General features: G+C 41.3%; 1 protein-coding gene across 5 annotated transcripts in view; it reads left to right on the top strand.

The window, feature by feature from the left end:
• Window positions 1-15,316, top strand: part of slc12a5a (solute carrier family 12 member 5a) — a 140,521-nt gene that overhangs the window by 47,734 nt on the left and 77,471 nt on the right. Inside the window, exon 1 of one of the 5 annotated variants that reach the window (XM_046383122.1) lies at window positions 3,621-6,008. The exons of the other annotated variants lie outside the window; for them this stretch is intronic. Coding sequence (XP_046239078.1) covers window positions 5,954-6,008 — 55 coding nt within the window. The 5' untranslated portion in view covers window positions 3,621-5,953. Of the gene's footprint in view, window positions 1-3,620; window positions 6,009-15,316 lie in introns of those variants that run through there. 5 annotated transcript variants of the gene reach the window in all.

Genomic DNA, 15,316 nt, shown 5'->3' with positions numbered 1-15,316 from the left:
CTTACAATTTTTGTTTTGGTTTTGTTTAGATTTATCTTTGTGTCTTATATGTCCAGTAGAATTTTAACTCTGTGTACAGGCCTTACGTTTTTCTGGCCGCTGAAGGCTGTAAAATACCGCATGCCCTTGTCAATGTTTGGAGGTGCTCAGACAGACCATAATGATCTGGAGGGAGTCCAAGACACCACAACACATGAGGAGATGAGGCTCAGCTACTGATGCTGTAGGGTGGAGGAGGTTGTCCTCTCGCTTTATCTCATTCTGTAACAACCCAAACTCCTTGAGCCACTCGCCAATGTACAGTGAAATGTATAACAGTATGGCATGCAGAGTTTATACTGCATGTCCTAAAGTCTGCTACTGAAAACTGGTTTGGAATTGGAACTGGTCTGGTGGTCAGGCAGGTAGACTGTACTCAAAACATACATACAACCTAATGTTATCAGAATTTGTAAAAAGGAAGGGGAAGAGTTCCTTTCAACACAAAGGTGCGTTTTAGTGAACATACAGTGCTTTCTTACTTCAATAATACTGATCACTTCAAAATTACAGATGAAGCGCAGAGGAGATGAGAACCAGGATCAATAGTCAGAGACGAAATCAAGTTTTAACATGTCTTGGACAGTGCAGTCTAGCATCATCTCAGAAGCATTGGCTTATGCACAAAAACACACTAAATCCTTCTTATGGCTTGACTGAGTTGATCAGTAAACATTTGCCAAAAATGCTCCATGGGTTTTTTCTTCTTCTCTTCCTTTTTATGGCTCAGCTAGCATCGTCCCTTCCACCTCCATCTTTCCATCCTCTCTTTTTGATGACACAGTGTCACAAGAGGTCAGCAAGCCCTGCTCAGAAACATAATTGAATTCCTTTTGACCATGGCCTGTCATCATTAAAAGTATGTGGAGTGTGTGAGTTTCTCTACCTAATTAGTAGGCTCTTGAGTAGAGTGGACCAGGTCAATATGACCTTAGCATGGCTCTATTTAGTAAAACATTACTCAACAAAGATGTCCTGTTCCAGCTCCTGTTAAGAGACAGGCTCTAAGTTCATGACATTTAAATGAGTCTTCAGTCGAAGCCTTGAAAATGTAAATTTAGCCTTTCTGTTTCAAAAAAAGCCTTTTGAAAATTGTTCTCTCAAAAGTGATTAATTTGTAGGAATACTCCTCTGAGGAAAATATGACATACAAACAAAATTGCATATGCACACAAGTATGTTCACACGAGTGCCGCTTCACACGCATGTAATCACGCAAAGACAAGAAAATGTGTGACTCATGCTGCTGAATTTAGTCATAAAAGCCGCTTCTTTGTCAACACCCCAGTCAACTTCTCTGTCTCTCTCTCTCTCTGCCTGTTGACTGTAACACCCGTAGGCTCAAATCCATGTATTTTTACTTTCACACGTACAGGCGCTCAGAAGAAGTGTCCCAATTTTAGTGTCACTGTAGCATTACATGCATTTACTGTGGTTGTAGTTTTTCATTGCCTCTACCTCCCATACTGAAGCCAGAGAGTTACTTTTGGCAGTGTCTGATTGTTGTAAGGGTTTGGGCTAATCCAATAACAAGGCCCTGTTTGTAGACAAGATACTGTTAAGTTGTCAGCAAGCCATGCTGCTTAAGAAATAAGATAGCCCTCAGATGCCTGAGTGAGTCAGCAGTACATGCACAGAATAGTGCCCACAGAAAATCTGAATTACTTTAATCAGAGATCCTATTGGTTTGAATTGGAAAAAAAAAACCTAAAGTGAATTGCAAAATTTGGACTGTCTCCACAAACCCTTATTATTTGAGTTGTGGGTGAAAAGAACTACTCTTGCAGCAAAGTGCAGGACAACGGTACCTCTGACCAGTGAATGTCCTTCTTTGGGCGATACAGTGAAATTGGATTTTATTTGAAGCCATCGTTAAGCTGGCCATTTGACTTGATTGAATCTGTGCTGTTTGTAAACCTTGGATAGAAAAATGTAGTTTTACCTTGCTCTACTGTAAAGTTGAAATAACTTGAAAATCCTTTCAGAAATGCATACTGACATCAAGTTTTCTTTGTTATAACTTCCTATCAATAAATTTAAACTCAATTTAGTTTTGAAGTGTAACTGAGGCTTCTGATGGCTATCTGTTGGCAAGTACAGCAGCTGCTGTGCCAGTGGGTCCCACCGCTCCAGTGCATTCAGCGCTTGTCTTTTCCTAACAGTCCTAATTCTCATTGCCTTGAAACACAATCTACTCTTGTCATCAGTCAACAGTTTTGTTGCCAAATCAACACGTTCTGTATTCCGACACCTGCTCTATTTTGAAACCCTGCTGATTGTGTTGCATAGCAGTGACTGTATTGGGTGTTTCAGAAAATCTCACCTGGTGGGAATATAGAGAGTGAAAGGCAAGTCCCTTTAAACACCCAGCAGACTGGTGTAAGTATGGCAGTGACTGGCAGATGAATGCAATAGACCACTTCCTCAAAGTGGTTAGCAGACATCCTGACGTAAACACATTTCTTTGCCATCATCCACTTGACAAGAACATGTTCTCATCTGTCCCTTGTTCTATTTCTGTGATCTATCGACCACCCTCTGTCCCTTCCTTTCCTCCTCTTGCTTCTACTCCGGCTCAGGAGATTTCCCTCCCTTTCCAAACTATTTAATGTGTGCCGACTGTAAACATAACACGATCACTGGGAAACAATTGATGATGTGGTCGATGATTTATGCAGTCCTCTGGCATTACATATAAAAAAAAAATCATATTTAAATTTCTTGATGGCACCAATTCAGTGCAATGTGACCTGTTGATTAACGAAGTTCATGCACTTTGTTATAAATGAGCCCTATATCAACATCTCAGCGTTGTCAGACAAGACATTACATTGCTCGGCAATGTAAAACAACAAATTATTTAAATCTGCAGTTGACTCTTTACCCCCGTTATTTCCCTTTTAATCAAGATATTGCTGAGATTTGGCAGTGTGTTAGCTGACGTTAGCTGGTTTTATTGTGTGCAAAATAAGAGTTGAGTTCAGAATTTGCACAAGTAATGTTTGGTGTCCAGCATGTTGCATGCGCACACAGAGATGATAATCTCACCCCATAATATATGTTGGGGGAAATTTGAGTCTACAGGTGGATGCTGGAGTGGATGTAGACTGATTTAAAGGCTCTATGTCAACAGCTGCAGAGGTGATGCAGTGTTGTAGTGTAGCAGCAGCACCTCAAGCAGACTAATGAAGTGAGCTGAGCATTGAGAGCTTAAATAGATTTAGATAGACTTAAATGGGGTGTGTTAGATGTGTTGCAGAGTCAAGTATGTCCCATATGAATGCATCAGCACTACTCGATATGTCTATCATAACTGGCTGGCAGCTTTTGCTCAGTTTTTTTCAGATCAGCCAGCTTGTGCATCATTTGTTGGTCAGGTTTATCACAGATCTGTCTCACTGTTGATTGGACAGTTGTTTAGAGCAGTTTCCAAACCTACATATTGGCACTGTTTGTCATATTAGCCAATCGTTATCAATCAAAAATGTTACTGGAACGCCCAGCACCTCTTAGGAACATGAAAAATGTATGTTCCTAAATGGCGATGATAATTTTATGGAATTATGCTGTTGCAAATCTATTTCACCCTAACATCCCTTATTTATTTAATGTTTATTTTCTGTATGGCGTCAAGCAATTCCACATGCACAGCGTTATTAGCCTCATGATGAAATGAGCCAACTAGCTGAAATAGCTGAGCTTGAATAGCTCAGATAGCCAAGTAGATGTTAAACTGGGTTGTTGTGCTTAATGCATCTTACCGGAAGCTTGTTATACACAGCAGAAAATTTTGTTAACCTTTCACTAGTCTCCCATCCATCCACCTGATGGCAGAAATGACCAATCCTTGTGGGGTAAATGACTAGCCAACTGTGACTGTTGCAGGGCAGGAGTCTTGTGGATGGATCAGTACTATATCTTCATTTATCAGCTGGTGTTTTTAAAGCAGAAATGTTTGAAACGGATGCTACAGTGACATCAGAGTTCGGCGTTCGGCACATTCATTTAGTGGACGCATATCAGCAAAGTGTCCAATTTTGCAGTAAAGAATGCACTTGTGTTTTAATAATGCACACTTCCTATTTTCTTTAACGTTGTTTAGCTCCAGATCATGTGTGCATCATCAGCATTTCATGCTCATACACATTTAACCAATCAGATTGCTTGCTTGAAACTACACATAGTATAATCTACATTAAGCAGTGATGAGCTTTCAGGAGTTGAACTGACTTAATGTTTTGCCTCTGGAAATTCAAAGGCTCTCCTCTCATGGATATTATAATTTAATTTGTGTGTGCCTTTTGTTGTTACAAACTGTTGGCTATGGTCGAAGTACTAATGAACAAAGAATGAGAAATGTATCTGTACACACAGCTCAGTGAAGAAATTTATTGCCAAGCTTCAAGGTATTGGTTCTTTGTCAAGGTAATTGTACCTTGACAAAACCAGTTTTGTTTTGAGACATTGGTAATAAATTTATTCACTGGAGCTGAGCGTGCAGATATATTTTTCCTCCTTCTCTTTTTGTTGAAATCTATTCTGTGCATCAGCGCTACCATGACTAAAACCAAGATTAATTGCTTTCATATCTCTGGTGTGGTATCACAACTGCTGGGACTCACAGAGAAACACACACACACACACACACATACACACACACAGTGTCTTTATACTAAACACATTTTTGCACACGGTACACCATGTACCAGATCAAAATGAATCTGCATGGATCAAATTGAGCCCGTTCTAATTGACAGTGAGGCTTCAATGCTGCGCTGACAGCACACACGGTCCTCTCAGTTGGAACCAAAAAACGTGCCCACACTCTAAAGGGTGGGTTAAAATGTGGAATATAAGGAGCCATGCTTTGCTTTGTTAGCTGCATATGCACAGAGAGCAGAGAGGCACTTCTGTGTGAGGATTTGTGCATATACAAGAAACCAAATGGTTGCTAATGCACCCTATTGCTGATACAGTGCACCTTTTTATGTGTGCGCATCTGAGTACCTGACTCTCCATGCTCATCATAACTGCACGCAGATGATGTTGATAGGGCTTCTTCATTCCTTGAAGGAAACAGGGGCTCTTTTAGCATCTGACATTAAAGTAGGTAGTGTGTGCGGCTGCTTATTACAAAGCCGACAGGAGGGGAAGCTGATGCATAATGCACTTCTGTGGACAGAAAACATCAAAGCACTGAGGCTACTGCCTGTTCACTCTTCTAACAGCATCAATTCCACTTCTCCAATCACCTCTCTGTCTGACAGCCACACTGAGATGAGGGAAGCAGGGAGGGAGAAATAGATACAGAAGAAATCACTCTAATGCTTGAATATGCATATGCATCATATTGGCAGCCTCAGTGACTGGGCAGCATCATCTGAGCACGGAAGAGTGAGTGTTTTTTTGTGAGTGGGAGAGATCGAGATCAGGAGTGGGAAAGGCAAAGAAGATACAGAGAGGAGGGAAGAGAGAACGATAGAGAGAGCAAGTGTGCAGCTTTGAGGCGTTCCATCATCTACCAAACTCCTGCAGCTTCCCTCTTCCCTCCTCCTCCTCCTCCTCCTCCTCCTCCTCCTCCTCCTCCTGGAGAGAGAGAGAGAGCAACAGAGAGAAAGAGAGAGAGGGAGCAACAGAGAGAGGGGGAGAGTCACGCTTACAAGCCAGTGGAGAAGAGACGTCAAGAGGAGGATCTACAAAGGGAAAAAAAAATCCCTCTCTCTCTTCTGCTGCCTCTCTTCGTGCATCCTACGGGCAGTGAGGAGTGAGGAGGATCCGGCTGGCATATTTTCTACGCTGCTTCTCCGCAATTTCTGAGGCTGTATAACAGTGGGTGGAGCGCAGGGAGAGCCGCCGAGAGCTCGATCGGTGACATCGCTCCGCAGGAGAAGAAGAGTGCCGTCGAGGAGCCGGGATGCTTAACAACCTGACCGACACAGAGGAGGGGGACGGGGGAGCGCAAAGCCAGGGTGAGTGATGGGATGTGTCATGCTGTCACACACACATACACGTACGCAGATATGCATAAATAGGGACATTCACATGGCAATGCAAAACACATCTTGCGCATATTGTACATCTGCCCACACAAACACATAGAAACACAAAGACAGTTATATGTAGCGCTGAAATCTCTTTCAAAACATGCAACATGCACAGCAGAGGACAGACACTACCTGATGAGTGAGTGCTCATTGGAAGAGGGAGTTGAGTGTGTGTTGAATGTGTGTTGAGTGTGTGTGTGCGTGTGTGTGCCTGTGCCTGAGAGTGTTACAGCATTACAGTACAGTGGTCGGCCTGCTTGCCTCCTCTGCTGCTGCTCTTACTGCAAGGCTGTTGTGACAGGAATAGTAATGGGCTCACTCTGTACGATGGATGGCAAGTGTAAGGGCATTACAGCTTTGTCCAGCACACACACACACTAGCACTAATACACAAACACACACACACACCGACAGAGACATACAATCAAACATTCATGCGAACACAGTACAAATCGTTTTTCTGGCTCAGCCCACCATTGGTTCATTCACTCTTCATCGCAACATAAATACTCCCACCACATATGGTGCTCTGTGGACAGGCGGTATGGGCATGTGTACGCAAAACACTAACACGCAAAAACACACAGAGCCATTCACAATTACAGATACCAATCCGCCACTGCTGCTAATCCCATTGCCCCCAGCTGTCAAAATCAGCCCTCCATCCAATCCCCATCGCTCAGCCCCGTCCTCAGTCTCTGCAGGCTCTCTGGAGAAAACCTGTAGGTTGCAGGTTTGTGCAGAGCAGTGTCGTGAGTGCTCTTATACCAGCTGTTCACCAGAGAGCACATACCTTCTCAGCCCCAGACGAAAATTGAACCTGTTTCTCTGACTGCACATTTCAGAACAGTATGAAGTCATGAATGCGGTGAAAATCCCAGGCCACTTTGGTTGGGTTGATTCATGCTCAGGGTTTTTTCTGCAGTTGCCTGTGCAGATGCAGAAAACCAGCAGTATCTCTTTTTTTCTCTGGTCTGTGTTAAGGATTGTTGTAGCTCTGCATGCATCTCTCTCTCAAGGCCCAGCTCTCTCCCTCACTGCCCTCCTTTTTCTCCCCTCTGCTCTCTATATTTGTCTCAGCTTTTTTCTCACTCTTTTATGCCTCTCATTCTGGGTTTTGCACAAATCTCTCCATTGTTGTCAGCCCTGGACTCTCAGGGATGCAGTGGAGAGACAGGTTGCGGATGAGAGAACAGTCACTATGGGGCTTCTGCTACCTGTGAGGGCTTAATGATAAAAATAGACTGTCGCTGGGAACATGAATATTTAACTTAATGCGGGCATCTCTTTTTTGTGTGTGTGTTGGGGGGGGGGGATTACAATGGTGTGCTAAGAGCAAGGACACCCATTGTAAGAGGTCGGTGGCACGGTTGAAGCATGACCCTGTTTATAAGTGCGATGAATTGGAACCATCAAGGGCAGGTTACCAAGCATGACATAAAGCCTCATAACAGCACAGGAGTGTTAAGCTAACATGATTACTTGAGCGTTGTTATCTCTGCTTCTACCTTTTAGCACTGTCTAATTTACAGCACAGTTCTAAAGTTGGCATGCATGCTTGTGTTGAAGTGTGTGTGGCCATCACTACCCCTCTCCTGCTATATATATATATAAATATATGTCAAACTGTTTCATTTTCAGCCTGTCTCTTTTTACGTTTTATGGGGAAATCTGTAGATATAAGTTGTGCATGTCATGGGCAAAGAGCCATGCTGGGACCCTCAGACGAGTGGACGATTGACCATCTCCACCTCCTCCCAGCACAGCCCTCTGTCTCCTTCTGTCGCTTCCTGTGGGTCACACTCTCCTTATCTCCACCTTTTTGTCACTCTGCAGCAGCAGTCCCTTTCATCTGAATCACAGCTCTGCTAAGCTAGCAGTGCAACAGCCTGAATAACTCTGTTTAGTCATCAGTACTATGCAGGGCAGCTCCATACAGAGAGGGCTTTTTGAGTCTTTACAGTAGGAATGTCAGAGGCTGTCGCTGTCCGCTCTCCCCTGGTGCTGAAAGCGACTCCCCCCTCCTCTATCTCGCCTGACTGCAGTAGTTCGTATATCCAGGCTGCCTGGCACTGTCCAAGGTGCTGATTTATAGCCTTCATTACATGGCTGGGTTACAGCCCGGGAGAGGACGTGTTACATACAGCATCAGGATGTAGGGGTGTGTGTGTTTGTGTGTGTGTGTGTCTTTACAGGGGTGTCTTTTTACACTAGTCACCCCTTTTTTTTAACGCGTGCAAAGATAAAAGGGCATAATTCTTATGGAAATTTAAAAAAAAAAGGTTTTGAGGCAACTGAAAGAGCAGTGGATGCATGTTGAGGCACAGCCAGACATACATGTTGCTCTCCCATTATTTTGTTAATTATTTGCAAATTTTTCTTTTATCTATAGTAGAGAGTTGATGAGTCTTTTTTTAAGCACAAGAGGGGAAGCTGTTACTGTCTGAAAGATGCAGTAATAGCCCATAACAAGGTGTAGGATTATTTCATGATTCAAAGTGCAGTTTAGCTCCCACTGAATTGATAAAGTCATGGTTTGTTTCTCGTTTCTTCTGTTAAAATATGGAGAGTACCATTTAACATACTTCTACATTTTAACAAATACACTGCATCTCCCAAATTGCGTTAAGTTCTGTCACCATTGCGCTGATAAGCTACGGTGTAAACATTGTTTTGTTCGGACAGTCAGAGCACACATTGTTTATGGTGCCATATTAAGAGGAGCATTCAATTGCCTGAGTTCTTGTTAGCAAGCAAAAGTAATTTCATGCTACTTGTCCAGATGTTTGTTACTGTCTGCAGTTTTTCATTTATGTATTCAGTCGCTCATTAATGTGTCAGTTCAGTTTATTCGCTCCAGTTTAATGAGTGAATAGTTTTTGTAACGTCTGCATAATTGAATATTGCTCATAAGTTCTGCCTGCACAGTCTTCAGCTCAGGGGGTCAGCTGACAACTGATAGCTGACTCACTCCACATAGATCACACTTTGGAGGCTTATTTAGAAAGTATTTCAAAAATTATTGCCTCTGTTGGTCAGATGCATTTTATTAATCTTGTGAAGGGAAAATTAAGTTTCATAGCAGTAAAATGATTAGTGTGGGTACATAACTTTAAAAAACACAGTGCCATCTGAATTATGAGCCTCTACTGTACATAAATGAAGGGTGAAAAAGCAAATAAAATATATATTATATTATAATCACAAAGTTTTCACATTGGCGTATCCCAGACAACATATATACAGATAAATACTAATACATCTGTGATAGGCCAATATCAGTTTGGCTCCAACTAGCATAAACAGTAACTATAAAGGGCACTGAGACAAGAAATGCTCAGGTATGTTGCAATAAAAAAGTTCAAATCCTTAAGATTTCGGTCCTGGTTTATCTGGTGATCCCCCGTGATTAATATGTTACAGAAAGTCATGAGCGTGCCTCCTGTCAGAATTACAACAGTTAAGAAACTGATGTGTCTGGTGCACTGGTGCAGACAAACAAACATATATGGCTTTAAGAAAGAAGTCAATCAATTACATTTGCAACCACGATTTAATTTCATGCTGCACACAACACAAGTAGTTTTCCAGCAGCAGCACAGCAGAGTAGGTTATCTTGCAGAGGTGTTGAAGGTTTGCCGCCTGTCACCAGCAGTTCTTCCTCTAACAGGTCAAACTGGCTGCTCCTTGGTGTTCCATTTGTTGTTCCTACAATGTTTAAAACTGATCTGCACACAAAAAATAACAATAGATGGAATAGAATAGAATAACAATAATAACAATAGATTGTAAATGCAATGGATGGCCTTTGCTCACAAAATAAAAACCACAAATCATATCAAAATCAGACTTTTCATGGGAAATTTTCAGATTTTACTAAATACAAAAGATGAGAAAATGCAAGCTCTACTGGTTGTGATTTGATGATTCTTCTTTAGCTGCTTTTTAATGACTTCCACATAACCTGCATTTGTGTCTAATTAGTATTATGTCCTCATGACACATAATTACTAACTTTGTATGGCTCACTTATTTTTTTATGACTGGAGTTTATACAAGGAGAAGCGACCTGTAGGCAATGGCCTCAGTGTTACAGCACTGCTGGTACATGCAATGTATGGTAACATCTGTAACATACAACTGAATTTACTTTGGAGATATTGGCTGTAAATAAATTTAAAATCTGTATCTGCTTACATGTTACACCATGTACAGTAACACCAATCCATCTATGCATCTAGAGCTCATTTATCAATTAAACTGGGCAGTCAATCAGTCAACAGGTTGTTTTAGTCATTTTTGAAGCAAAAATAACTTAAAATGTTTGGTTCTAACTTTTCAGTTGTGAAGAACTTATGCATTTCTTTGTTTTATATGATGATAAACTGAATAACATTAGGTTTTGGACAAATAAACAACAGGCAACCTGAACAACAACTAATAATTGGAATACATCTCCTATGTGAGATTATAGTGCACTTTTTGATATTTTATAGGCTATACAATCCATGGATTAATCAAGAAAATAGTTGGTAAATCATTTGTTGCAGCCCTATATCTGTCCATCCATCCAATCATCCATCCATCCAGTCAGCCAGTCCATACTCTTGGTCAGGACTGTGAATAGGGTTGTAATGATGTTTTAGCCATGGCTGACTGCATAATGCTGCAAAACGCTCCCTGGGGCCCTCTCCCAGGGAGGCAGTTGTTGTGCATGCTCAACGTCATTATTCTCTGTCTACCCACTCTGCGACTTATCTGCTGTGAATGGAGAGAGAGAGAGCAGAAATGCGCTGTAAGTGAGAGAGATTGCTGGCTAATACAGAACCACAGGCACTTGTTATTTGGAAAGGTAGCTCTCTGGCTGCACACACAAAAAAGTGCATTTTCAGTAGCTTAGCACTAAAGTGTTTCATCTCCACATGAGTAGACAGACACATAGGCCTGTTGTAGTAGTAGTACAGAACTGTATAGGTCAAGTTCAGGACTTTATTGCCATGTCAGCACAGTTAATTGCATAGCAGGACAATGCTGTATACTGCATTCTTAATCAGACACACTAGTGTCTCTGGAAAAGAGAAGTTCTGCTTTGTAAAAAAAAAAGGCTGTTGACAAATTTTGCAGTAAGTTACATTTTTGTGTGTATTAACTCCTAATACTCATTCTCCCTTGGTTGTTAATATTTTCTTTTTTTGCTTTATGTCACACTTAATACCACACTTACTCAGTTCTACCCACCATTGTACAAATGGTTCCAGAACTCCAAATTTAGATTGTAATTATGTATCACTTAATTGAATTTAATAAAGGTGGGCATTAATGAAACATGGATACACAGTGGGGCAGATGAATTGGTTTTCTTGCTAATTAGTGTATGGTTACAATCAGTAGTGGGTGTCCACATATAATGGATGGGTATTCATTCATTGGTTTGTCAATTATAAAGCAGGAGAGTATAATCAGCGGTGAAGGGCTCTGCTTCCCCAAAGCTTTCTGTTGAGTCATACTGTTGCTGATGAAAAGCACACACAAAAGCATGAGCAGGGTGTTCACGCACGTATGCACACACACAAACACACAAACACACCATCATTAAGACAGCGTTAGTCATACATATTCGGCTTTACTACATCTTTCATCTTAAAAGATATTTATATTCGATTTAAGATGGATTTGAGACTCAAAAACAAAAGCAAAATTACTGTCTGTCATTCATAGGAATATGTTGATTACATGACTTTGATTCTGAATTTAATGGTTATACCAGAGCAGCATGTAGCCCTGCACAGTAATGAGAGTAGTGGTAGGAAAATACAGGCTCAGAGGGTTTCTGAGGTAAAAGATTTCGGTAGGATGGATGGTCTCAGAGAGAAATAGATGGCTGGGTTTATGGAGGGGAAGAGGGGGTCAGTGGAAGTTGAAGGAAAGAGATGAATCATGCCAAAAGAAGCTCATCCAAGCTGAACACAGGAACCTCCATCTTCTCTCTCACCACGTTGGTTAAAATGTACTGAAACGTGTGCCACTGGATGGACCAACTACAACAAGTCAGTGAAATTGTAACAAGAAAGTAGAAACAGATGGTACATCATCAAAACAGATAATTATCTGCAGCTTCATGTTTAATTAAAATGTCATTGCTGATACCACTTTACTACCTAACTGGATTCAATAGATGTCCTGTTCGGGAGGTTTACAACCCTGTAGGGCGACATATACTTGTGAAGGTACATGCTATTTTAGAACATTATCTGCTTATAAATAAATAAAGAAAAGTAGTTTTCAAATGACCATGTCGCTGCTGTTAGTAATTTTATGCAGATTCAGTGGGTCATAATAACATCTGATGTCCTGTTTTGTCAAAGGCCTATTTTCCAAGATCACCAATAATTTTAGTAATGGTACAGTTAAAAATCTGTTGAGGAGGGAGCAGAAATAGATTACAACATCAAAACAGAACTCTTGAATGTATTACATATTCTAAAATGTTGATAACTGATAATTTAAGGCTTTAAAGGCTTACAGATGTGAGCTTTTCCTGAATGTTTGAGGGTTTTCTCATCAGAAGAAATCCATTTGGTTCAGGTGCACCACAGTGTGTGAATCTGCACACAGCTGATAAAGTAAATCAAAAGGATTCCAGTGGAGCTGACACGCAGCAGTGGGGGACTGACACATTCTTGCTTTCTTCCGGCTTGTTATTGAAGGGACCAAAGTCCTTGATGAGTCTCTCAATTTCCAGCCTATCTGACGTTACTGTGAACCGACCTGTGCCAGGAGATGGAACCATAATGAAAAGCCACGTATTGATTTGTGCTCACTCATATAACTACTGGCGGTGATTTAGCTGGTGTGTAGTTGAAACTGGGCCCAGAACGGTGACACCCACTCAGCCCAGTAGTGCAACAACCATTCGTTGTTCAACTTTGTACACACAGACTTCTAGGCTGCTTTTTATTTCATGTCAAGAGACAAAGAACGCCTGTTGCCTCATTTCTGTGTTTGTGTGTCTAAGTCAGAGGCTGGCTTCATATCATTTTATCAAGCTGTTTTCCTTTGGCTCAGGAGAGAAAAATAACCAAGCAGGTAATGTGGATTTCCATGGTTACAGTCTCGGCTGTTGGAAATGTTACATATATTTGGTAAACATGAACCCTTTACACTGAGGTTAAAAACAATGTGCAGTGCTTACTGCTTCTGTCCTGCCCTTCATTCCTGCCAATAAATAACTGCTGAGGAAGATTCGCTTTCATACGGAATGCACAGTATTCAGATTGGACATTTTCCCTGGTGGATAAATCATTAGAATTTCTGAAAGTGCAGCAAGAAGTCACGTTTTTCTCTTTTCAAGCTCACACATTACCTCTGCATCACGGCACTCTCTTCATCTGAGCTTAAGCTTAAGCAATCCTCTCAGCTCCATTTTTAATTGCCTAGGTAACCACCAACCAGCTGAAAAATGTTTTTTTGTCTTTCATCTTGAGAGAAGCTGTTTTTACAGTAGGCGCTTGCAATCACGTGTGCATTTGGCCCTGAGCATGTGTGTGTGCGTGTGTGTGTGTGTGTGTGTGTGTGCTGTGACTTTATTACATATGTGTGTGATCTTTTTTAATGTATGTGCATGCTAATATTGACAAAACAAAAGCAACTCTTATTGGCTGGACTGGAATAAAACTGCTGGTGGTAGAGTCGGTAAGCAGTAAGCTCATTATCGTGTGTGTGTGTGTGTTTGTGTGCTCTGAGCAGGAATGAGGGGTGGAATGATTTGGAGGTACAGTTTCAGCCGTGGAAACCCCAGTGTGTGTGTGTGTGTGTGTGGGAGGATCGACTGTTGTAAAGCATGGCATTGTGAGGTTGTGGCGCCTTTACACTAGAAAGCCGCCTAATTGGTGGGTATGAGTGGGCAGAGGGACTGCAAGGCGATGCTGAGGCCAGTGGCAGAGGTTTCTGTCGAATGAAGAAAAAGTGCCTGGCGGCCCTGGATGAAATTCAAGCACACAGTCTTGTAATTGGGCAGAGGAGAGGGTGGGGGAGGGGTGCACAGGAGGATCAATCCTTCACAGTCTGCTTCATCATCAGGACACTAATTCTGGCCAGCACTATACTAGTGGTCTCGCTGCACACACACATCTGCAAAGGACATAATGTTTGGAACGGACTGGAATTTCTAATGAGGCAGATGGGCTCAGCACCAACATCATGCTTTTGCATAAGGTCTTCAGTGCATAGACTGAAGTTTAGATCATGCAAATGATACAGCTTGGATGATGAAAAAAGTTGCCACTAATTAATTACTGATACAGTGTGGTGAACAAGTAATGAGGCAACTCTTAAAAGCAATGGGAACGCATGGAAAGGTTGGAGAAAAAGGGAAAGATATAAAAGCTAATTCAAGTGTAAAATATGTTGATTTTTTTCCTTATGGTGGTCATGTCTATCCTAAAATAGCTCCTGAGTAGGGGGAGGGGAATACCATTAAATAATTATTATCCATGTCAACTACTCCTAGTACTGTGTCTGCTGTACTGGCCCTAAGGTTTGGGGACTAGAAATGCAGAATAAAGACAAAATAACTTATTGCCTGTTAAGCACAGTAACCCAAACTCATAAGGATGTTTCCACTGATGAAAATTGTTGTTACACACATAGTGCCTCCCATTAATTGCAACAACCTGCTGTCCAGATGCCGCAGACCTATAAAAGCTGACACTGATTATAAATCTCCCTGTTCGTGTGACTGACCAGATTATCTCCCAATGGTCCATTTGTAATTTTGTTTTTAACGGTGAAATGGCCTGAACTGGATTTGAAACTTTGTGTTTTTCTGTCTTTACAGTTTTAATTTTAGTTTCTATCCATTAGGGTACCCACAGTGTCATCAGAGGATATTAAGTTTTTTAGTGAAAATGGTTTGGCAGGGGTCTAGGGGGGAATGTGGGTGGAAACATAATGAAATCTTGTTTCCAGGCTTTATAATGCAGAGAACAGCGGGGATCTTCAGAAGCACTTCTGTCATCAGCCTCGCTTGTTTTGTTTTTGACTTTGAAACATCCACAGGGTGATTCGAAGAACACTTTTCCAAGAGAAACCAATATCTGCCTTATTCCAATCCAAGCCAAAAAATTAGATTTAGATTTCATGACTATCATAAATATAATCATGAACAGTTATATCATCCCAATATTCATCTATATTTATTATCATATAAACTGATGTGTTACTTAATAACATTC

The sequence above is a fragment of the Scatophagus argus genome, chromosome 3, assembly GCF_020382885.2.
Source record: "Scatophagus argus isolate fScaArg1 chromosome 3, fScaArg1.pri, whole genome shotgun sequence".
Taxonomy (NCBI): domain Eukaryota; kingdom Metazoa; phylum Chordata; class Actinopteri; family Scatophagidae; genus Scatophagus; species Scatophagus argus.
The sequence above is the reverse complement of the archived record's forward strand: the minus strand, read 5'-3'. Positions and strand labels throughout refer to the sequence as shown.